At 39.0% G+C, this 24,235-nt stretch overlaps 2 protein-coding genes across 2 annotated transcripts; one reads left to right on the top strand and one right to left on the bottom strand.

Annotated features, from left to right (window-relative positions):
- The first annotated feature begins 7,269 nt into the window (after positions 1 to 7,269).
- On the top strand, positions 7,270 to 11,968 carry LOC137728951 (disease resistance-like protein DSC1). Its single transcript, XM_068467763.1, has 4 exons — positions 7,270 to 8,031; positions 8,165 to 9,263; positions 9,427 to 9,705; positions 9,797 to 11,968. Exons 1-4 carry the CDS (start codon positions 7,457 to 7,459, stop codon positions 11,672 to 11,674), a joined length of 3,831 nt encoding a protein of 1,276 aa, XP_068323864.1. The 5' UTR covers positions 7,270 to 7,456; the 3' UTR covers positions 11,675 to 11,968.
- Positions 11,969 to 12,424: 456 nt separating this feature from the next.
- On the bottom strand, positions 12,425 to 20,939 carry LOC137728952 (actin cytoskeleton-regulatory complex protein PAN1-like). The gene is made up of 13 exons (XM_068467764.1): positions 20,543 to 20,939; positions 18,553 to 19,816; positions 17,737 to 17,955; positions 17,413 to 17,645; positions 16,948 to 17,022; positions 16,255 to 16,326; positions 16,069 to 16,167; positions 15,640 to 15,711; positions 15,447 to 15,561; positions 14,961 to 15,029; positions 14,407 to 14,749; positions 14,182 to 14,311; positions 12,425 to 13,486 (listed from the first exon to the last, which is right to left on the bottom strand). The coding sequence occupies exons 1-13, from the start codon at positions 20,690 to 20,692 to the stop codon at positions 12,782 to 12,784; spliced, it is 3,546 nt and encodes a 1,181-aa protein (XP_068323865.1). The 5' UTR covers positions 20,693 to 20,939; the 3' UTR covers positions 12,425 to 12,781.
- Positions 20,940 to 24,235: the final 3,296 nt, after the last annotated feature.

Here is a 24,235-nt window from a genome sequence, read left to right as displayed (position 1 = left end):
CACTTTTCAAGTTTTAGGCCTTAAAAACCCCCCCTTTTTTTTTTTTTTGGTCAAAGGCCATAAAAACTTGTTTGATAAGACTATTTTCAAAACTGAACTCAAGACTAACTTAAAAATAACATATTTTCTAAAAAACACCAAAAGTGAGATTTTAGAGTTTAATTTTAAACTTAAAATCCACTCTTTTCTTTTCTCTCTCCCCTCCCTTCTAACTCTGAATCTATCTCTCTCTTTTTCCTTTCTTTCTCTTCCCCCTCTCTTTTTTTCTTCTCTCTCTCTTCGCCTTCTCTCTCTTCCGATATGCTTTCTTCATTCTCTCTCATATTTCTTCTTTCTCTCTCCTCCTCTCTATCTCCTCTAATCCTCTCTCGTCTTTCTCTCCCATCTGATCCTTTCTTTCTTTCTTTCCTCATCTCTCCTCTTTCTCCCTCTCCTGCGACCCTTTCTCTTTAGATCTCTATGTTCAGGTTAAGTTTTAAGATTTAAAAACAATTTTAAATCTCATACCAAACAAGTTTTTGAGTCTTAAAAAAATTGTTTTCAAGAAATGCTCTTATAAAATATTTTGAGAAATAATGAAATTTTTTTAGAGGATACCAAACAAGCCATAAAGTTTTGTGACTTTTGGTTTTTTTTTTTTTTTTTTTTTTTTTAAGTTTTCACACTTACGACTTTGCACAGTAGTTTGTTAGACCTACAACACTTGGAGTAAAACTCAAATTTTAGGTTTTAAACTTACTCCAACTTGTTGGGGCCAAATATGAGTTTTTAACCCAAAACTCATTTATGGGGCAAATTTAGCCCAGAATTCCCCTGGGTTAGTTCAGTTGTGACACACCCCGACTCAGAATGTCCACTTGCACTCTGAATCGAGCTGTGCTAGCCGACACCCGACGAAGCCAAAAAGTGTAGTGATGTGGAGAATGTGAGTAAATTTAAACCTAAAAGTGTCTAAATATAAGAATGCGTTTGTGAGCGGGAATGAACTCATTTCACATATGATGTAGAAGCATAAGTAAATTACAGTAAAGTAGGCTGAGAATTATACCATCAAAAGTAACCACCTATACGGAGATTTGCTAAGAATCCTCGTCGACGGGAAAACTCAGCTACTAAAACATGGAGGGGCGAAAAATAAAGGTGAGTGGGCCTAAAAATAAATTTTGTATAAATCTTTTCGAAAACTTTATAACCCCTCGTCGTAAAAATCTGTTGATTTATAAATTAATTGCATGTATTTTAATATTTCATTTTTTTCTACTTTCTTTACAATCAGGAGTAGTAGAGTGGAACTTTTGTGCTCCGATTTCATATTTTCTCAATGTAAATCAAACAATATTTCCTAATACTTTTTGCATGTAAACAACCAAACATTTCATAATCTTTTGTATATAAGTTCTATTATTGATCGAAAACCACATAAACTACTCAAAAACGTTTCGATCTATTTTGTTTTATATAGATAGTCAAAAGTTTCTGCGATTTTTTCATGAGGACTGTATCAATTATATATTTTGTATGAAAAAAATCTTTCTATTGTTTTCAAAGTAAATAATACTAATCTTCTAGGGCCAGTCTTTTATATCTTTCAAACATAATCATTCTTAAAATTTTAATTGTGACATCCCACATCGCCCAGGGGACTGATCCTTAAATGTATATTCCCATCCTACCTAGCACGAGGCCTTTTGGGAGCTCACTGGCTTCGGGTTCCATGGGAACTCCGAAGTTAAGCGAGTAGCGCACGAGAGCACTCCCAGGATGGGTGACCCATCGGGAAGTTCTCGTGTGAGTTCCCAGAAACAAAACCGTGAGGGCGTGGTCGGGGCCCAAAGCGGACAATATCGTGCTACGGTGGTGGAGCGGGCCCGGGAAGTGGTCCCACCCGGGCCGGGATGTGACAACATTGGTATCAGAGCCAATCCCTGGCCGGAAATGTGCCGACGAGGACGTCGGGCCCCTAAGGGGGGTGGATTGTGACATCCCACATCGCCCAGGGGACTGATCCTTAAATGTATATTCCCATCCTACCTAGCACGAGGTCTTTTGGGAGCTCACTAGCTTCGGGTTCCATGGGAACTCCGAAGTTAAGCGAGTAGCGCACGAGAGCACTCTCAGGATGGGTGACCCATCGGGAAGTTCTCGTGTGAGTTCCCAGAAACAAAACCGTGAGGGCGTGGTCGGGGCCCAAAGCGGACAATATCGTGCTACGGTGGTGGAGCGGGCCCGGGAAGTGGTCCCACCCGGGCCGGGATGTGACAAACGGGTTGTTAACGGGTTCACCCATTAACGACCTGACCCGTTAAGCATCCACCCAAATACTAATATTAACGGATCGGGTCCAAAATGCCAGGTCTAATGTAAACGCGTCAATTGATGAATGGGAAGCATCTTGCTTTTATTTATTTTTTTAATTACAAGCAATATTCTAGACTAATCTACAGTGGGTTAGACCATCTCCAACCTTTGGGCTAAAACCTAAAATTTTTAGTCCAAAAAATTTAGGTTTTAGTCCAGAAGCAGCTTTTCTGCTACAACCCTTCTAGCCTAAATTTTTTAGTCCGAGATTATTAAAGAATAAATTTAAGCTTTTTTTTTAAGTAATTTAAAAAAAAATTATGTACACTATCATAATTTAATTTTATGAACATTTTAACTTAAAAATATTTAAATTTCGGTAAATATTGAAAAATCACTAAATTTGAGTGAATTTTATGTTAAATAATTTTTTTTAATTATTTTAGCTGTTAGATTTAAATTTGGGTTGTTAGATCTTTTTTTTTACCGTTAGATTTGATTATATTCGATCTCAGCTGTTGGATTCAATCATGAGAGACATGGCTATGTGGGTGGGGTCCCACTGGTGGTGCCCATACTATTTTCTAGGCTAAATCTTGGGGGGAATTTGGCTTTTGTTTGGTTTTTAGTTTTTAGCCCACATATTTAACATGTGTTGGGTTGAGTTTGGAGGGGGAATAAAATCTAAAAAATAGCATTTAACTCAGGGTTGGGTTTGGTCTTAAGGGGAAATGTCTAACCATAAGAGCAATCCACCACTTATTTTCTAATGTTTGCTAATATCTTTAATTGAAGAGTTGCTTATACTCGATACGCTATTGTAACATCTTTTTTTTTAGTACAACGATATATTTTACACTAAGAGGAGTAGAAGTTCGGTTAAGCCACATAATAGACCGTCTAATTTGGAATCGAAATTCACCATTTACAAAATTCGAACCTAAAATCTTGTACCATAACATCTTAAACTAATAACAAAGCAACAAGTGGGTGCTACGGTAATCCGTTGGTTGTAGATTAGTTGTATTTGTCAGGTTAAATTTCTTTGGATCCTTAAAAAATAAAAAAAATAAAATAAAATAAAACAACAACAACATTGTACGTAAAAGCGCGTCAAGGGGGACCTATTGGCACGGCTAGGCACTACACCCACCTGTGAGTAGTGAGTAGTCAGCTAGCTTTGGCAAAAGGTATGAATGATGATTTGCCCTTAATTTGTCTTTCTTCATGTGTGAACGCTATGATTTTTTCGCGAAAGGTGCTTGAGTTGGGTGATTTTCTACTTTTTATTTTCATTTCTTTGATGATTTTCTTGGAGATTGACTTTAGGATACTCCGCATCATAGAATTTTTGGTAACTTTGTGCAAGTCAAGTTAACTAGTACAACTGCTGAACTCAAAACTGATATAGTCTCTCCTGGCAATTGCTCGCTCCTCCCCTATGTTGCACCGACACGAACACATATACAACGATACGATAAATTTTAAAAAAACAAGAACATGTACACAATTAGAACACAACAATTAAAATATAATAAATATTACATCTAAAGAAAAAAAAATACTTCGAATTCATAATATAACAAAATACTTATGCTAGATGCTAGAGGTTGCTCATCGGATGTGGAACGAAGTGGCTAAGGAACTAAAAAGAGAGAGAACCGCGGGTCAGGGACACTTTTAGGTTTTAGTTTCCATATTTCTAAAAATGTCCCAAAATGTTTTTTAAATTTACAAAAAAGTTCATGCAGTGTCTTGATCGTGTCCAAACCGTGTCTGAAGCGTGTCCAAGACGTGTTGGGGTGTCCAGTACACTGACACTCTAGAGTTTTAGAGTGTCCGTGCAACCTAGCTTCTCCCTTGAGCTCTATCTGTCTTTGCTTACTGCCTACTGCCTAGAGAGAGAGAGATGGAGTGCATCACGACTCTCTTGCAAATGTGCTGCGGATCATTAGCATTTTCCTCTTCTTCTTCGTCCTTTGCTGCTGATCTGCAGCCGGTGATGCTGATGATGTTAATATCCCTTCTCATCAAGAAAAGTATAAATATGTTATTTGGTACCTATATCGTTGGTTTATTTAAAACATTTGGATGACTAAATGATGTTTCGTATAATTTTGTGTGGAATTATCTTCAAATGAAGATTAAAAGATTAAACGCTTTTGATCATAAAGTTTTTATGGTAAAGATGCACGCGTTATTTACAAGCAGAAAAATGATAACATCCCCCCAATGCAAGTATTATCCACACAAAAAGTGATATTGATTAACCATTCAAGACCTAATGCCTAAACCGCAGTTCCTTTCAATGTGCAAGTAATTGTACCAAGAAAATTTTCAAAATATCAATGGTTTGTTATTTTGGTTATTTATTATTTTTTAATTTTTAGGCAAAATTTTTCTCATGATCCCTATTAGTGAGACACTACTTTTAAATCAACCTCCTGTGGTGAAAAAAAATGTTAATCTTAATCATGTGGTGAAGTTTGTTATCAATCGTAATCCAAATTGAAATTATTGTCAAATCTCATCCACATGCATAAAAGGATCATTTCATTCTTTTTTATAATCAACAAAAATAGAAGGGTAAAAAAAAAAAAAAAATTCCCTCCCCAATCTCTACCCTTATTAGCCACACTGCCACAGCGACCACCAACCACCACCTTCCCCCCTCTCTTTCACATAACCCCGATCATCCTGCCCACCACTGTTCTTTTTAAAATGAAACTAAATTCAATGTCTGCATAATAACTAATATTCTAACCTAAATGCGGTAAGGTACTTTGTGATTTTTTAAATCTTGATTTTGGACTCTTGGCGTTCTTGAAATGGAAAAGTTTGATAATATGAACTTTGTAATTTTATTGTTTATTTATTTTTTATTGTAGTTCTAAAAGTTTCAAAATTTAAAAAAAAAAAAATTGTTCATATGGTGCTTTATGATTGGTTGATGCAATCAATAAAAACAAAAATAACTCTTTTGCCCCTACAAATGACAGAAAAATGAGAAAAAATCCTATTTGGAATATGATTGATAACGAATTTCACCACATGATTACAATTAATAGTTTTTTCATCACGGGGGTCAATTTAAAAGTAGGGTAAACCACAAGGATCACGAAAAAAATTTGGCCTAATTTTTATTAAGTCAAGCAAAACATAAGTTCGAGCTCATCTAAAAATTGAACTGAGCCAACCTACCAAAATCTAGATTTCGGTTTACAAACGAGCAAAGTAGAGCCGGGTATAAGCTTGAAAAATCATTAGACCAAGATGCTCAAACTTGTTTAGATGATATTGTTCGTGGACAATTGTACTTACGATGTTGTTTCTTCCATAAATTTGTTTTTTGAACAAGTTGTAATCACAATGACTATTCCTTAAGGGATCTTAATGGACACGTAGTCATAGTACATGTATTTGGTAATATAACTAAGAAACTGTGAAAACCAAATACAATTATTATACTCAAACCCCAATTCAGTTATTTCATCCGCTATGTTTCTTTCACAAACATGAATTACATCTGTGGACAGAGTCTGGTGTCGAATTTCCCTCTCCTCCAATATTGCTTCATCAAAAACAAAAGGGATGTGCTATTCACACATCTCATTTTACTTTTCACACACCTCTTGATAATTTTTGTCCATTGATCTTCTTCAATTCATCTGATCCAACGGCCGAAAATTAAAAAGGTGTGTGAGAAGTAAAATGGGATATTTGGATATCACACCCCAAACAAAAACCATATAAACCATTTCGACCGAAAAAAAAATATGGAAAACCAGCAGCAATGACCCAGCCAAGTCCTCTCCTCACATTGCCAACCTCCCCCTTGATCTCTCTCTTCCTTCACTTTACTCTTCTTTTATTGGGTCGATGAGTCCTGAAAACAAGTGTATTGAATGGGAAGGACCTTGCGTTTCAAAATCGGACCGGACCAAAACCGATCTGGAGGTGGGCGTTCTCAATTTCAAGGTATCGCGCCTGTTGATTTAAAATTGAAATGCGTTAGATTTGTTTTATTTACACATGGTATTGTCACCGTGAAATTCTACACTAATAATGCACTAGCAAGTTCGTCACTTAGATGTTACAACAATGGGCCGGTGTAGGTCGTTGGAAAATTAGTTTTAGTTTTATTGTTTTTTAATACATTTTTCTTGTGGGCCAAGGATTATGTTTTCTTGCTTGTTAAGTTTTTGATCACTTGCCTGCTAAAGATTAGGGTTTGATTTAGTTTTTTGTATAAATAGGTTAAAGATGTAAAGCTGTTTTGGAATTGCTTAAATTTTTTAAAAGCTACTTCTTAAAAAAGTTGGGGCTTTAATTGTGTTTGGTAAATGAAAAAAAAAAAGTGTTTTTTTAAAAGTCATGGGTGCAAAATAGCAGAAGTAGAAGCAGCTTTACATATAGTTTTTAAAAAGCGATGTTTTTTTATTGAAAGCAAGTGAACAATACCAATTAATGAAACTTATTCACAATCATACCTTTCTCTTTTTTATGCTAAAATCACTTTTAACATTATAGTTTACCAAACACGTACTTGTTTTTTTTCACAAAGTTATTTATTTTCATAACACAGCAGAAACAATTTAATAAATAAAATAAAACACAATAATCCCAAACTAGACCGTAGTCTCTCTAAATTATGTACTCTTCTTGAAATAAATTTTTATAGTTTATTTATTCGTTGCGTAGTCTGATTTTCAACTTAAATTAGTCCTCGTAGAAATTAAATTGCATAGGATGCTGTGCTCTTCGATGAAATATGTCGGTGGAGCAACAAAGTTAAATTTGTACGTAAAGCGCATAAGGCCGGGGATGTGGGGCCTCTTGGCTACTTTGTGATTGCCACTACCGTGCACTTTTGACTTGTAACGCACCTAGCTTTAATAAAATGTATGAGCGGTCATCAGTTGGAGAGTAGGGTAATTTCATTTCCACTTTTTCTTATCATCTTTTTTTATTATTTTCTTTAAGATCTGACAGTCTCTGCTTTCTTGCTTGCTTCCCAATTTCAAGCTCTCTCTCTCTCTCTCCCCCTCTCTTTTAATTTGCTTAATTGGATCCTCTGATATATCCATTCTCTTTCTTCGATATATTATCAAGCACTCGCTTCTTTCTCTTGATCTTTGATATACTATCAAGCACTCAGATGGAGTGCATCATTTCTCTCTTGCGTATGTGGTTCAGATCGTTAACCTTTTCTTCTTCTTCGTCTTCTGCTGCTGATTCTGCAGCTGGTGATGCAGACGATGTTGAAATCCCCCCTCTTCGGGAAAAGTATGATGTGTTCATCAGTTTCAGAGGTGAGGACACCCGACGTGGCATCACCAGCCATCTTCACCAGGCCTTAGAACAGAGCAAAATTGAAACCTACATAGATTACAGACTTCAGAGAGGAGAAGAAATTGAACCTGCCCTTGTAGAAGCAATCAAGAAATCTAGGCTTTCGGTGATCATTTTCTCAAAAAACTACCCTTCTTCCACGTGGTGTTTGAAGGAACTTGTGCATATACTCAAATGCAAGGAAAGATGTGGCCAGATGGTTATACCCGTATTCTACGACATCAGTCCATCGGATATACGAAACCAACAGGGGAGCTATGCGGTTGCATTTGCTCGACTTGAAAAACGTTTCAAGGACAGTATCAATCAAGTTCAAGAGTGGAGGAATGCTTTGACGACTGCAGCCAATCTATCTGGGTTTGATTACTCAAACAATCCCTGGTAACTAACTCATTCTTGAACTTGTATAAAATATCTTTAAACTTGTGACAATTTTTTATTTGTGCTAAGATTTGGTAAAGCCTATTTAAGACTAACTACTACTTTTCTACCTAATTGTACATATATATGCCAGGACGGAGGCAGTTCTAGTTAAGAAAGTTGTTGATGATATTTGGAACAAATTGATTCGCGAATCATCATGTGATTTAAAGGACCTGGTTGGAATTGAAAGACGCATCGAGCAAATCGAATCTTTATTATGCATTCATTCACCAGACGCTTGCATCACTGTAGGAATTTGGGGGATGGGTGGTATTGGCAAGACCACCATTGCTGAAACTGTATTTAACAAACTCTCTTCTAAATTCGAAGCCAGTTGTTTTCTTAGAAATGTTAGGGAGAACTCAGAACAAACAGATGGACCAGATCGCTTGGAAAAAAAACTTCTTGAAGAGATATTGAAGAAAGAAGATCTATCCATGAGACAAACTTTTGTTAGGGAAAGCCTCAGTCGTACAAAGGTCCTCATTGTTCTTGATGATGTGAGTGATTCAATGCAAATGGACCATTTAGCTGGCAAGCGTCTTCAGTATGGCACTGGAAGTAGAATCATTATCACGAGTAGAGATAGGAGGACGCTTAGGCCAACTGTTGAAGAGGATAAGATCTACAAGGTTGAGGGATTAAAATCAGATGACGCTCTTCAACTCTTCTGTTCCCGTGCTTTCAAGAATAACAGTACTCCTATAACAGATTATAAGGGGTTGGCAGAAAAGGCGGTGGATTATGCTGGAGGCATTCCTTTAGCTCTCGTACTTCTGGGGTCCTCATTTCTAAACTGCAAGAGCAAAGAAGAATGGGAAGATGAATTGAACAAATGGAAAGAATTTCCCAATGAAGATATCCATAAAGTGTTGAGACTGAGTTATGATAGATTGGGAAGAAATGAGAAGGAGATATTTCTGGATATAGCATGTTTTCATAAAGGGAAGGATGTGGACGAGGTAAAACGAATGTTAGATGTTCGTGGATTCTTTGCGGTTGGTGGAATTAAAGTTCTCGTTGATACGTCTCTCGTATCAATTCATTCAACAAGGAAAACAATAGAGATGCATGATCTGCTACAAGAAATGGGAAGCACAATTGTTCTCGAACAGTGTTTTGAAGATCCTAGTCAACGGAGTAGGTTGTTCAAGGATGAGGATGTCAGTCGTGTACTGCAAAATAACACAGTAAGAGCTAAACGTATTCAATTTCTTTCTTTTCTTTTTTACTAAAAACAAATAACGAATTTTAGATGATAACGCACCAAAGAAAAGCTCATCTATAAAATTTAATTACTGATTGAATTTTGTTGTATGTATATTCACATTTAAAATTTGCTCTTATTGTCAGGGAACTCCAATTGTTCAAGCCATATTGGTTGATTGGTATAAGATTGAAGAGCAAACATTTGCAGACTTCAAAGTGATGTCTAACCTAATGATGCTAATTGTGCATGACACTGGAGGGTTTTGCGCTAGAACCGCTTCTCTAGATCTTCCCAATTCTCTTCGTTATCTTAGGTGGGAAGGATATCCTTTGAAATCTTTGCCGTCAAGTTTTTCTCTTGAAAATCTAGTTGAGCTTGATATGCCCGGAAGCCGAGTTAAAAAGCTATGGAATGAAGAGCAGGTATATATGCCTATTTTAGTTCTTGTATAAAAATGCAGTGCAGAAAGTCTCCCTTATTAATTCTTTGTATTCTTCTTTGCTTTTGTTACAGAGACTTGTGAAATTAAAAGTGATCAATCTGAAGGGGTCTACAAATCTAACTGAAGTTCCAAATCTCTCTGGGAGTCGAGAAATTGTGCACATAGAACTTAGTGATTGTCACAGTTTGGTTGAAATTCCTGGATGTTTTCAACGTCTTGACAAGCTTACTCATCTTGATCTTGGATATTGCAAGAGTCTCAAGTATCTTCCAGAGATGCCGGAGAATATTGAAATCTTAAAGTTACATAGAAGTGGTATACAGGAGTTGCCTGATTCAGTTTGGTCTCACGAAAAAATTTCTTACTTGGATATAAGAGGATGTGAAGACCTTAAGAAACTTCCAAGCAACAAGTGTAAGCTGAAAATCTCCGGTCGTTTTTATCTATCGTTCTGCACATCTCTTGGCCAGGTTTCTGAGCTTCCCAGGAATATAAGTGAATTATCATTGGTTGGTTGCGAGAGACTTGTGAGCCTCCCAACCGACATTTGTAAGTTAAAATCTCTCAAGAAACTCAATCTCGCTCAGTGCTCTAAACTTGGAAACTTCCCAGAGATCTTGGAGCCCATGGAACATTTGGAATATCTTAATCTAAAGCGAACAGCCGTTCAAGAGCTACACTCATCAATCAAGTTTCTCCCTGCTCTCAAAAAAATTAAATTATTGTCTTGCACAAGGCTTTCAAGTATCCCGAGTAGTATCTACAGTTTAACCAACCTTAAAACTCTCAGCTTTCGTTACTGTCGGGAACTCAAAGAGTTGCCGTCTGGCTCGATTCGTTTGCTATCTTTGGAAGTTCTTGACCTCCATGGCACCCGCATATCAGAAATCCCTGATGGTCTCGTTGGCTCAACCTCATTGCAAGATTTGGATCTGAGTAGAAGCATGATCAGGAGCATACCTGCAAGCATCAAACAAGCTTCTCAGTTGCATAGACTAAGCTTAATTGGGTGCAAGCGGCTTCAATCATTACCAGAGCTCCCAGTGCAATGTGATCTTGAAGCTGAAGGCTGCACGTCGCTGAAGACAGTGCCAGGTTCAAGGACAGCACTCACACAAGGTTGGGATAAATACACATACTTTGGGAACCGTAATTTTTTGAATTGCCGAAAATTGGATCATAATGCAAGAAGCAACATAATGGATGAAGCACAACTTATATTTATGCGAACTGCAACTAGTTTATCAAACAAAACTTATGGGTACCCTTGGTTTGTCATTGTATGTCCGGGAAAAGAAATTCCAAAGTGGTTCAGCTTCAGCTATCAAAGTGAGGGATCTTCAGTCCATATCAAGCTTCCTGCAGAGTTTTTTCGAACAGGTTTGTTGGGCTTCGTTCTCTCTATTGTTGTTCCTTGTGTTTCCAACTGCAATAAATGGTTTGTAAGAAGAGCTAGGTGCAATGTCCAATCCCTGGGTGAAAGCCATGAACTGTTCACTTCTTCCTTGATTGTCAAACGAAAGAGCCGGATATTGAATGACTGCTGTGACGGCGGACAAGATCACGTGTACATGTGGTATGGAAGCGTTATAAGTGCAGAAGCAGAAATGTGCTTCCGTGATGTTTACAAACTTGCAAATGAGGCCTCCGTTGAATTCCGCGTGGAGGATTTTAATCACACTCCCATTTCCAGCGTGAAGGTGAAAAAATGTGGTATATGGCCGTTGTATGCGGAAGATGTTGAGAAATTCAAACTATCTGGGGAACCAAAAATACAAGAAGAAACAAGAGAAGATGAAACTTGGGAAGCCAGTGGATCAAGTTATAAGAATAAAGCAAATGAAAGTGATGATGAGTCAGAAGCCAGTGAATCAAGTTATGATCCGATTGGGTTCTCTGCAAGTGATGATGAGTCAGCCGCCGTATCATACTGTGGGCGTTTTGACTGAGTGCCATATCATTTTGAATTTGTCTATTCCCTTTGGATATGTAGGCTTTGTTGCCTAAGCTCAGTACAGGTTTGGGATTGCTTTAACTTTTTATACAAACAGCTACGAAAAAATCTAGTGTAAAATGTGTTTGGTAAATGCAAAAATAAGTGCTTCTTTTCAAAGTTCCAGCCATGATAATCAGAATGGAAGAAGTCAAAACCTGTTTTTTCTCCACCTCACCTACGCGAGATCTTTGACCTGCTGAATCCGTCCAGCAAATTAAGTCCATCTGCATGCCCAGTTCCATAATCAAGAAAATAAAATTAAGAAACGCACAATTAAACCCAGAAAATCAGCTCAATTAACTCTGAAAGTACCTTATAAAATAGCTCAAAAATCAGAAAATCCACCGAACCACCAAGAGCAAACAAGTCCCTAGCTCCAAGGGGTCCGCGACAAGGGTGAGAGCCTGCTTCAATTGTGCTGAGAAACGCTGACTCAGATATCGGTGACCTTCAAGTTGCCGTCCTCGTTGAGGTGGAGGTTCTTCAGCTTCAGTTCTTGTTGGTAGATGCCGCGGCTGTGTCACGTAGTTGAATTTGACATCGTGAAAGTGGAAGTGACGAGTCACATAGTTGACATTGAACATTCGACAAAAGAAAGAAAACTCAAATAGTTCGATAGCTCAACTGCAATGAGCGAAATATATGAATGACCCAGTTGGACTAAAAACGCCAAATCTTGTGTTCTCGTTTGAACTGAATAACAAAATCAGCAAGCAAAATTTATTTGAGATGGAAAAGGAAATTACAACAACTTACGTCCTTAAGTTTAATAATACAATCATCAATTTGAAACTAACGAAAAAACTATGGGGGTCTTCGCTTCAATAGGACTAGGAACATTCCAAAATTAAGGAGGAAATATATGTCACGCAACAAGCTAAAGGGAAAAATAATGAAGAAATGGCAACCTGCATACACAAAATGGGATGAAATACAAAAGATACATTACAGGCTCAGTGATTTCAAAGCATAAAACACAAGGCCCGTCCCATCACGCCACGATAGAAAGGCTTTGAACGGCGATTGAATAGCAGACACAAAACGAAGCACAACTAACCGGCTAAAATGCACTCCAATGATCAGAGTCTTTTCTCGGAGTCTCCATTGATGTCCGGAAAGGCCCTGAAGACCCAAATGGGTCCGAGTCTCGTCTCGGAGTTTGACTGTCGAATGATGTCCTAAATGGAGAAGACCCAAATGCGTCCAAGTCTCCTCTTGGAGTTTGACTGTCGAATGATGTCCTCAATGGTGCTGCTGAAGACCCGAAAAAATCTGATTCTCTTCTGGGGGTTTGACTGTCCAGTGACATCCGAAATGACCCTGAAGATCCAAAGGGGTCCGAGTCTCTTCTTGGTGTTTGGCTGTCCAGTGATGACCTAAATGGCGCTGAAGAGCCAAAAGGGTCTGGGATGTCATCAAATGTTGGAAATCCATGACCCTGATCAAAATCTCTACTGCTGCGCATAGAATCGAATCTTCCAAGTGTTTCTGGTTGAGGGAAGTATCCAGTATCTTGGGTGCTTCTAAACGAATCAAACCTGGAGAAGGTGTCGAATGAAGGATCTGAACTATCCTTGTACCTTGGTGGTGAATATCCTGAATTGAAGGCAGACATTGGTGTGCTGGGAACAGAATCATCGAAAGCAAATGGGCGGCTCTTCTGGGAAAAGCTACCTCCTTGTGATGACCCAGTCCTGATAGGGTTGAGGCCGAACTCCCCAGGGCCAGAAAAGTAGTGATCCTTATTACTCTCCTGATCCATATCCTACATCACACATGATTAAGAGCAGTTACCGCACAATCCAGCATGCCAGTAATAACAACAAATATAAAACCGCAAAAATCAGAAAGCTTGAAAGTGCTACGTAACCAACAAGCCATTAGAAAAGAAAGCGTATTCACTGGAACCTAGAATCCATGCCTACTTAAAAGGTGCAAAATAATGGAAACTTTCCATCGGCTACAAAATGTTCCGTGAGCAATGCAGCACCCTCTGTTGTCAATGTAAACATAGACAGAGTCTCGATTAACCAAGACCTAACGCCAAAACCAGAGTCCCCTTCAATGTACAATTAATTGCACCAAGAACAATTCCACAACCCCTTCTTTTTATATCTACAGTGATCCAAGACAGAAATCAGGAAGCTCGGTTTTGTCATATTTGGTTGAAAGACCCGTACTACCAACTGATTTACATGATGAAACCATCACAACTGGAAATTTGGTCAAGATAGAAACTATTATTGATAAAATTCTCAGAACCTTCTCTAATAACTAAACGCAGTAAGCACTAGGACACTTGAGGCTACTCTTGAAACAAAGGATATATGATCACCACCACAAACAACTAGGTGGTATTAACAGCAATCATGGAACACTACCGGGTCATCATAAACACAAGGCCAAAGAATTTAGTTCCATAAAATATTAAAGAATACTGAATGTACAATATCGGCTTACCTTGGTGGTACTAACTGCATTGAAACCCCACACCGAGTCAACATCATCATTAGTGTCAAATTTCCCCCATGCTGGTTCATCGAAACCCTTGTCACCGGAAAACACAGACCCAGCACCCCCATGATCATCACTGCACATCAAAGTTTAGAATCTCAACAATTTTTGCAGGTATCATGGTGATCTTAAATATGTAGAAAACTTTCTACTGCAGATCTAAAACTATACCTTTGAGATTCCTTATCACGGGGTGAGGCATCTGTGCCTGCTGTCCTTCCATAGTTAGAATCTGAAAATTCTCTAGATGGGCTTCCAACAATACTGCTGGCAAATGGACTGTTCGGAGCACTTTTTGCGGACTCCTCTTCATTTTTATCATATGCTGCTCCATTTTCAACAACCTTTTCATCCGCACTCTGAGGCTTTTCTGACTTGACATCAACTTTAGGTGAAGAAGCAGTTGGACTCTCAACTGGAGGAGCTTCTTCTTTCTGAACTGATGATGATTTCTGTTTTGGAGGCGCCAAGACATTTGACACATCAAGAGTGAGCTCCTTGACAAAAGTGAATCCTGAAAAGTAAACTTCTAAATCAGTCACATCGAATAGTTAAAACTCCTGAACCGATTGGGAAACCACCACCAGACGACAAATGAACTACAAACAGCAGGCAATATGCTCCATTAACCACAAGGTGAAAAGGAAAAAAGAATTTAAGTGCTACCAGAAATTTATCATCTTAGAGCCAATACTGGATCTATAAAACTCATTTTTGGCATTTACCTTCGTCTTCAAACTTATCCCAATCCTCATCCCAGTCAGCAGCTCCTTCTTGGATGCCAGGTTGCCAGCCTATATAAAAACAAAATAAAATTTCAGATAACAAAATGCATTGTAGCACAAATACCACAGCAGTGAACAATAACAAAAAATAAAATGAAGCACTCAAGAAACGCTACACAGAATTCAAATGATGATAATCAAACAAAGCAGAGTGATTAGGAAAAGATTACAACGGTGAAAAAACAAGGGTTTCTCTGTAGGATTTTGATGATTTAACAACAGAATGACTTTCAGCTTCTAGAAAGGCAACGCTATTAATAAATTGAAATAAATTGACTACCCAAAGCCAAAGTCCATAAAAAAAAAATTAATGTAAAATCCATCACATAGTTTGATAAAGAATAAGCTCGTGGAAGTACTCTTATCATTAATTTATATAGGATTCTTAGATTGCCAAGAAATTAGCAAGGAATGAGATCAACTTACCAAAGGGAAGCTCAGTTAATGTTGTAGGCTTTCCGCGTAATCCATACTTCTTGCAGCGCTCATTGAGAGTTTTCACAAGCCCATCAAGATCCAATTGGATGCGATCAACACGATCCTGAAAATTTCAGTTGATAATGATCTTAGACAAGTTGAGCAAAAGTATGTTTTAAACAGCAAGGTTGTGCAAAGGTACCTGAAGGGTGCCATCAGCATCACCTTCTTGCTCCATCTTGACAATTGCCCTGTATAGCTCCATTTTCTTCTCCTGCATATAAATCACATAAGACAATCAGTCCGGTGATAATAAAAAGAATACACCACTAGGGGTATGACCATTCAACTGATTCTATTTTCCCACCCTACTTTCTCTCTGTCATCTGCTATCAATCCCACCAGGCCTAAAAAACTACTATGAATATTTTTTTTTCTTTGTTTCTCCAGAATGTAATACTTAAAAGTTAAAAATATAAAACATAAAAGCACGCCATCTCACATGTACAGGCAATTACAACTCAGATGAACAAAATGAACAGCAAGCAGTTGACACTTTGATCTTCGAATGAGCAAAAGCAAAAACACATGGGCCACTAATTGACCACAATTTCTATGTGGTGAAAGGTACCTGTAAATCACGAAACGTGGCTTCTTCAATAGTCAACTTGGAAGCTACATCTCCAGCTTGTTTGTATTTCTCTTCATATTTCTTAGCCAGGGACTCAGCCTAGATTTATGTAGTACTCATTAAGCCAAGACAGTTGCGAAAGATTAATGCAAATATGTGCTTAGGCTCAAGTATCCTACAGCATACCTCACGTCTATCAGCAGATGCCCTTTCTGTGATCTCATTAAGGCGATTGTCACATCTGCTCTTGTACAAGACCTTATACCAAAAAGGAAAATAGATCAGAGCAAATATAACAAGGTAGTCGCATACATCATAGTTTCAACACCACACCCTATATATGTGAGATCTAAAATAAAGCACTAGCATTCACAATGATGCGAATCAGAATTCAAAAGTCGAAAGTTAAAAACAATCATTTCCTTATATTAGTAAGTAGATGTAAAATTGCTACAATTTTTAGTCCATGCCTTTTAAAATATTGCGAGCCTACAATAACATAATGAAGCCACCTTGAAATACGGCATAAGCTGTGTCCTTTCTCGCACATTTAAAGCTACATTTAAAGCTATAGGACAATGATAAAACAGATGATCTGCACTTTCTCCCAGTAGTACTTGTCAATTCAAGAACCAATACTGACTCAGACCACAAACATCCACATGTTCAAAAAATAAAACATCTTACACCACTGCAAAAATCAAATAGTAAGAAGTCTGCAGATTATTTAAAAGCAACAAATGATTAGGACGTCCAAAAATCTATCACTCGTAGAACAATTATATTCAAATGCAAACAGTAAAACTATGGTAGAATGTTCATTATGCACAACCAACGGCATACAAGAAAGAAAGGGCAGAAAGAACGCGAGATACTCACTAGTTCCTGCATTTTGACTCGGAAATATTCAATTTTTTCTCTAGCATCCAAAATTTCTTTCTCCAATTCTCCTACCTGCAAAGAACAAACAGAATCAGATCAAAAGGGTGAAGAAACACAAGCTGAAAATGGAACAAACTTCAATAAAGTATAATGAATGCTATAACAAAAGGATAGTATAATGAATGCCATGCATTAGAAACATGTGAAACACCAATCATTAAGATTACTAATATCAAAAAACTGATCATGAACTTCAAAACCCGCACAGCATCCCTACTTAAACTTGATCAAAATCTTCTCAACAGAAAGGAACGATATTAAGATCAAAGTAAAATCCACCATCACAAGAAATCCAAGTCTTTGGGACATTTGTTATGCTTTGATACTTATCAGGAAGTAACATGTACACATAACTTTGCTGCTCCAGCTGAATAAATTGAGAAACATTAAAGTTCTAATTACCTTTTTATCAGCTTCAGTTGCTTCTTTGAACTTTGAGTTCAGTGAGTTAATCTCCTCTGTACTCAGTTGATTTACAAGATGTTTCTCCAATTCTGGTACTCTGGGTTTCTGCTGATTGGCCTGCTGCCTTTCCTCAGCATGAGAAGGAGCAACTGGCTTCGGTGGCCTTCCTCCAGCTGGGGGTGCCATGTGCCGAGCACGAGGACCAGGCATCGGTTGCTGTTGTTGAAAGCCTTTTAAGGTGAAAAATAAGAAACCATTCTTCATCAAAGAAAGACGTATGATTTATAAATAAAAAAATTGATTTGTTTTATGGATGAATACCAGATGCTGGTCTCCAGGCTACATTGCCAGCATTGGAATAATTATTTGCAGGTTGAGAGATGTTGGATAAATCAAGCATAACATTGCTTGGTAGCACTGCTGGAAGAGGGCGTCCCTCTCTAAACCGCTCCATCAAATATAGTGCAACACAAAACTCCCTGACAGAAAGCATGCTATCATTATCCTGATCGGATAAATCCCACACCTGCTTTAAAACCTCTGACAGATGAAAACAAGAGCATAAAGTTAAGAATGGGGGAACCTTTAACACCCTGAAATTTCATATGCAATAACGACATGTTCTCTTGCAAGATAATGTGGCATGATGGGTCATCATTCTATCAATCTAGACTGCACTTCAGACGTGACTCAATTTTATAGTATTTATGGATGTTTGTATGTCATTGTCAATTGTCCGGCGAAAAATTACTCCCAATTACATATAATTTATATCTACAAAATATCCATGGCATCAAGTAAGTTTTGACATCAAAATACCAACACATCAAGCAAAGAATGAACATCCAGCAGCAAAGCATCTTGCAGAAAAATATGCTTGATCTAGCCTGTTATGTTCAGGAATTCAAGCTAAATGCCACCAACTAAACATTGTGAGTCAGCCACCACCCGGAAGAGGAAAATTAAACAACTTTAACTCCGGGATAGGGATAATACAAGTTTTGCAAAGATGCATTAGTTCAGTTACAAGCTAACATAGAAGTGAAACAAACAAAAGAAAAGAGCTTCAATAAACCACATGGCACCTGTGCCAGAAAAACACAAGCCAAAAGATGAATTAAAAAAAAACAGTCCTACCTCTTGGTAGTCCCCATTTCAGAAATAGGTCGCGGGCTTGTTCACCAGTGATTTTCCCATCTCTGTCTGTGTCAACTTTCACAAAGATATTGGTGTACTTTTGAACATCAGTTTGAGTCATCCTAGGCCAAGACATATGGGACTGACTAGAAGCAGAGTTCCCAGCTCCAGGTGAAACTCCAGAAGGGCTAGTCTGAGCTGAGACCTGTTGGTTTGGTCTTGCAAATGACTGGGCCTGCTGAGGCTGGCCACCAAACTGTGTACTTGGGATAGCTGAAGACTGGGTCCCAGCAGATACTGGCACAATGGCTGATGAGACGGGTACGCTGCCAGGAGGAAAATTTTGCTTTGGTTGAGATGAGGTTGCAGAAAACACATCATCTCCAAAGGATGAGTCAGGAGCAAAGCCATTCCCAGATATATTTAACGGTTTGGAATCCTTAGCCGGTGGTCCTGATGGTCTAATTCCAAAACCTGCATGTGGTCTAGGTGGTAGGGAAGTTGTTGGTCCTGATGTTGCCAGACCAAATACATCTTGTGTTGCAGGGGGAGTGACCCCTTTGTTTACAACTTGCGAGGGTACCCCGGTCGTTGCTCCACCAACCCAATCGTTTGACATGCTCAAGGTTTGTGGATGAAGCCCAACTGCTGAACCTCCCCTGGGAAAGCCTTGTGCAGCGACACCCTGTGAGGGTTGGGTATCAGAACTAGATGGAGGCACTGGAGGCCTAATTGACTTACCATCTTGGGGAATGAGATTGTTCTGGTTCACATTCACACTTGAAGGTAATCCCCTGAACCCAAGATTTTGGGAGGATGTTGGAGTAACAACACCACCCTGAGTAGAAGGTGCTGTTGGAGCAGAATTGAACTGAGATTGTACTTGTGGTCCCCTGAACCCAAGATTTTGGGAGGACATTGGAGTGACAGAACCACCCTGAGTGGCAGGTGCTGCTGCAGCAGAATTATACTGAGGTGGTACTTGCGGTTCCCTGAACCCAAGATTTTGCGAGGACATCGGAGTGACAGCACCACCCTGAGTCGAAGGTGCTGCTGGAGCAGAATTGAACTGAGGCGCAGGAGTTGCTGCGAGATTTATCTTGGGTGCAGGTATTTTAGCTGCAGCTGGGCCATATAATGCTGCCTTCACCATTTCCGGCGTAAGCTCTCGCTTACTTTGTGCCACAGTGACAAGTCTAAGGGCATTGTAAAACTCTGCGCGACCAAGGAAACCAGTCTGCCTCTGGTCTGCATGTGCCCATATCTGCAAATAAATATAAGCAACCAATATAAAATTGAACAGATGCAAACTTCAGTTACAAAAGATAATGAGAAATTCTTTCATTTAATCAGTATTTAACATCTTATGCCCCCGGTTATCATCTTCTACAGAAATTCCTTCAGCAAAACAAATATACAGCTTCAAAAACCTATTTGTCAATATGATCATGACCCATGAAAATTTCGCTTATATGCTACAATCCTAACTATTCCCTTATGCTGTAGGTTTTCACTACTACATTATTGTAATGTCATAAAGAATCCTTGGGTAGTCACATCTTACAGTCAGTACCCATATAACACCATTTCTATAGTCTGCTTACCACCTAAGGTCGATCTGATAACATAGCTCTCTTAACCTTCACCAATTGTAGTATAAATCCTTCATCTACTTGTTTTATACCATTTCTTTCCATAAAACTATAAAATTGCAACTAAATGAACATGAATTCCGCATTTATAATATACGAAATAAAAAGCTCGGCTCAGATCAAAGAATTACGACATCCCGAGACCTCTTCACCAACAATTAAACTTAAAATTCAAATCAATCTGATTTGGAGCACATTTCCACCGGTACCAAATCCCGATCAACCACTACATACACACTACCATACATATACAATTATGCATATATGTGTATGTATATATATATATACACACACAAAAAAAATATAAATATATGTATAGAGAGAGAGAGAGAGAGTACCTGCGCAAGGACCTGTTTGGGGAGACCGGAGCCCTGGAAGAAAGCGACGGCTTCATTGCCACTAATCCGGCCATCGCGGTCCAAATCGGCTCGTCGGAAATACGCATCGAAGAGATCCACATTCGCCGATTGGTTCGGTGCCGACGCCATCGCCGCCGCCGGATTGCGATTCGAGAAGGATCAGACCATGAAATCAATCGAGAGCGCCGCGTTTTCAGCTAACGTACGCGTGAGGAGCACCGGGAAAGAATCAGAAAACCACGAATTCGGCGGACAAGGAATTCGAAACCCTGAAAACGACGACGTACAGCTGGGATTTGGTTGCCTTTCTTCTCCGATCAGAAGGAAAATCAGAAGCCGGTGGAGACACTGAGAGATGCCAAATAGTTTAAGGAAAAAAAAACGATCGGCGTTGATCGATTTTTGCTTTGATTTTTTTGTGACAAAAATGGTACTGTATTTGTTGTGATATATCAAAACTGCCACTGGACCTAATGAGCCCGGCCCATTAGGTACTACCAAAAAATGCTCAATCTTGAAAACCGACCCCACCAAAAATGAAGGTTCATGATTAGATCTGATGACGGCCTTGTTGGGAAGACCATTTTCCAAGTTGCTTCTTATCTTTGAGGAGAGGTCATTTTCATGTTCCATGGGACATATTTTCTTGGGTCAACAACCCAAAGCAAATTGGCTTTCTCATCATGTGTCATTTCCGAACTAATTAGTTATCACAAATAAAAGATAAACAACTTCAGCGATTTTCACATTCTCGTTTTCTCTTTCTGTTCTCACTCTCTTGTTTATGTCACTTGATTGTCTATTACTTTATTAATGTAAATGCTAGAGTAAAGGAAGGAGTGCAAAGGTAGAAAATATCAATGGGAATATTATTTTGGGAACTTTAACAAAAAGTTCTCGGTACTGTTCACTTTAACTAAAAACCACATTTTTACACTAAAAAGTCAATCATGATACTATTCATTTTACCCTTTATTTTGTCCTTATCGTTAAAACTCAAAGTTTTCAAGCATTTTCATTAGTTTTCCTTATTATTTTCCGCATATGCTAGTGAGAGTAAGGGTAAACAAAAATTCACCCGAACCATTCAAACCTATCAATTTTAAAAAATTTCGAGTTGTTTGGTTTAGGTTTCGTACTAAAATACTACAATCTTGGACTAGATCGAACTAAATCACAATTAGATTAGTTCAATTCGATTTGACCTATTTAGGAAACGAATAAACTGAACCAAACCGGTAATAGTAAAATTTTTACGATTCAAATTGCTCGTTCGCATTTGTAAATGTTTTCATCTCACACATTACTATCAACCATTTAGTGCCAAAAACGAAAATCTCATTTACATTTCGTCCCATCAAACAATGGGCCTTATGGGTCTCTTATTTTTCAAATGGGCCTTATTTTTAGCTAATGCAAGCCCAATTACTTCGGCCTCTCAAAGCATTGAGTTCGAATCAGAATTCAGAAGCAGACGACGATGTCCATCCATTTCCTTGTGGTACAAATCTTGTCCTGTTAGAACAAAAACGACACACAATACATACGGTTTTCCTTTTACAACGAAACGACACTAGACTTCTCACACGCCTGTCGTTGTCCTAATTCCATTGTTTTTGGCTGCACAGTGTCTATTTTGGTGTGGCATATGGCTGCATTTCTCTTGAGAGCGTCAACACAAACCAATTTACCATTCATAACATTTAAAGCCGAGTTTGTGGCCAGTCATGCATTTCTCTTGAGGGTGCTAGTGCTTAATCCTTATCGCATTGACACACAATTTTGGTATCGGAGGATGACAAATTTGGACACAACATGACACGAAGCTGACACAAATTTATAAATAAAATTTGCTAATGCTTGATATTAATTTACAAGGATCATTCCAATATCATCGTTGTGACATCCCGTCCCGGGATTATTAAAACGTACGAGTGAAATTATCATTTTGCCCCTAGTGTGTTTTTCGTCACGTTGTGGGGTTGTTTTGTGTGTGGTGGCATGTGTTGGGCCACACACACACACCTGCACTCTCTGTCCTTCCCTTTCCCTCTGTCTCTCACTCCCCCGAGCTCCCACTTCCCCTGTAAGCGTACGGACAACACACTAAAGCACCCAAATCTTAGTAGATCGTGGAAACCAAAGACACCATTCAACTCGTGAGGTCGAGGCGAACACAACCGTACCATTTTCAGGTAGGAACCTCAACGTTTTCACGTCGAATTCACAAACTCCGATTTATGTACTGTTCATGCAAAATTTATACATTGAGTTTTTGGGATTTCTAAGCTCATAGGTAGCTTGGTGGTGTCCCAAGGAGCCTCGGAGTGCTTCGTTGGACGAAATTGGACGTCGGGATTGTCCTACTCGAAGTTGGCCGGTTTTGGTTGTTTGCACAGGTAAGATTTCGTAATTTTTAGCCTTTAAAAGTGGTCCAACGTGATTCTACTAGTCTAGGGCTTTCTTTTGGTCCAAGAATCTTAGAAAATGGTTGAGAAACGAAGGAGATTAGTAAGTTTAAAGTTTTTCCCAGTTTCCGGCGACCGGAGTCCGGCGAGGGTAGGCCGGAGAAGAAAGGGGAATATTCCGTTAGGCTTAACGGAATATTCCTAACGGCAGTAACGGCATCCGGTTAGATTTGACGGAATATTCCGTCAGTTTAACGGAATATTCCTGACGGCGTCTGTTGACACCGTCAGTGTGCCTGGCACGTGGCCGCGCGTGGGGGGCGCGTAGGTCCGTGCCTGTGCTGGCGCGTGGGGGCGCGTGCGGGGTCCAAAAATTATTTTAAAAATATGGTTGTGATCCTGAGGTTGTGTAGAGCACGTTGGTATATTCATTTGTCCATTTTGAGCAATGTATGAGAAGTTATTACGAGAAACGGGTTATGTGCTTTAAAGTTAACGTTTTTATAGTTGTTTCGCATTTAGGTGACACGTACCCAGAGGACGAGCGTGCACACGCGAGACAGGGGGGCTACGACCCTTCTACATACCAGTGAGTGGGCTTTTGTTTTCCGTATATACCTATATACATTTATATTCCCAGAAATTGATTTAAAAGGGTTATTTGCCTTATGCCATGCATGTTATTATTAACGTTTATGCATCATCACATTCATTAGTAGTGGCATGCATATACATAATTATATGTGGGTGCTGTGGAGGCATAGGTAAGTGCCAGGTAAGCGTTAATTAACGATTGCATTAATTAGTGGTTAGAGATGCTTAGAGAGCTCATAACCTGCACCCCCGGTGTTAGTGCTCCCGCCCAGAGTAGGGCACAGTCCTTCACGTGTTGTTCACCTCCCGCACCATACGCTCAGCTTGGATCCAAGCTAGGTGCATAGGCCTGTCGTACAGACCACAATAGGTGGTTCCGACTCGTAGGTGACCCGCGATTATTCGCACAGCCTTCACGTGATCGTAGCACTAGAGCGTATATATATGTTACACCCAGGCTTGTCGTACAGACCACTTTAGGTGGTTCCGACTCGTGGGCAGGTTTAGATATTGAGAGTAAGATTTGAGCTCTAGATGTAGCCGTACAGGTCACGTAGGTGACTCCGGCTGCCTGATTACATGATATTGATTATGATTATACCTGGGCACTTGCATATCACTTTGAGATTTTGGAATGGCATATCTTGAGCATGATTGGTATACCATTGAG

Source organism: Pyrus communis, chromosome 3 (genome assembly GCF_963583255.1).
Source record: "Pyrus communis chromosome 3, drPyrComm1.1, whole genome shotgun sequence".
Lineage (NCBI taxonomy): Eukaryota > Viridiplantae > Streptophyta > Magnoliopsida > Rosales > Rosaceae > Pyrus > Pyrus communis.
This window is presented reverse-complemented; position numbering and strand designations above follow the sequence as displayed.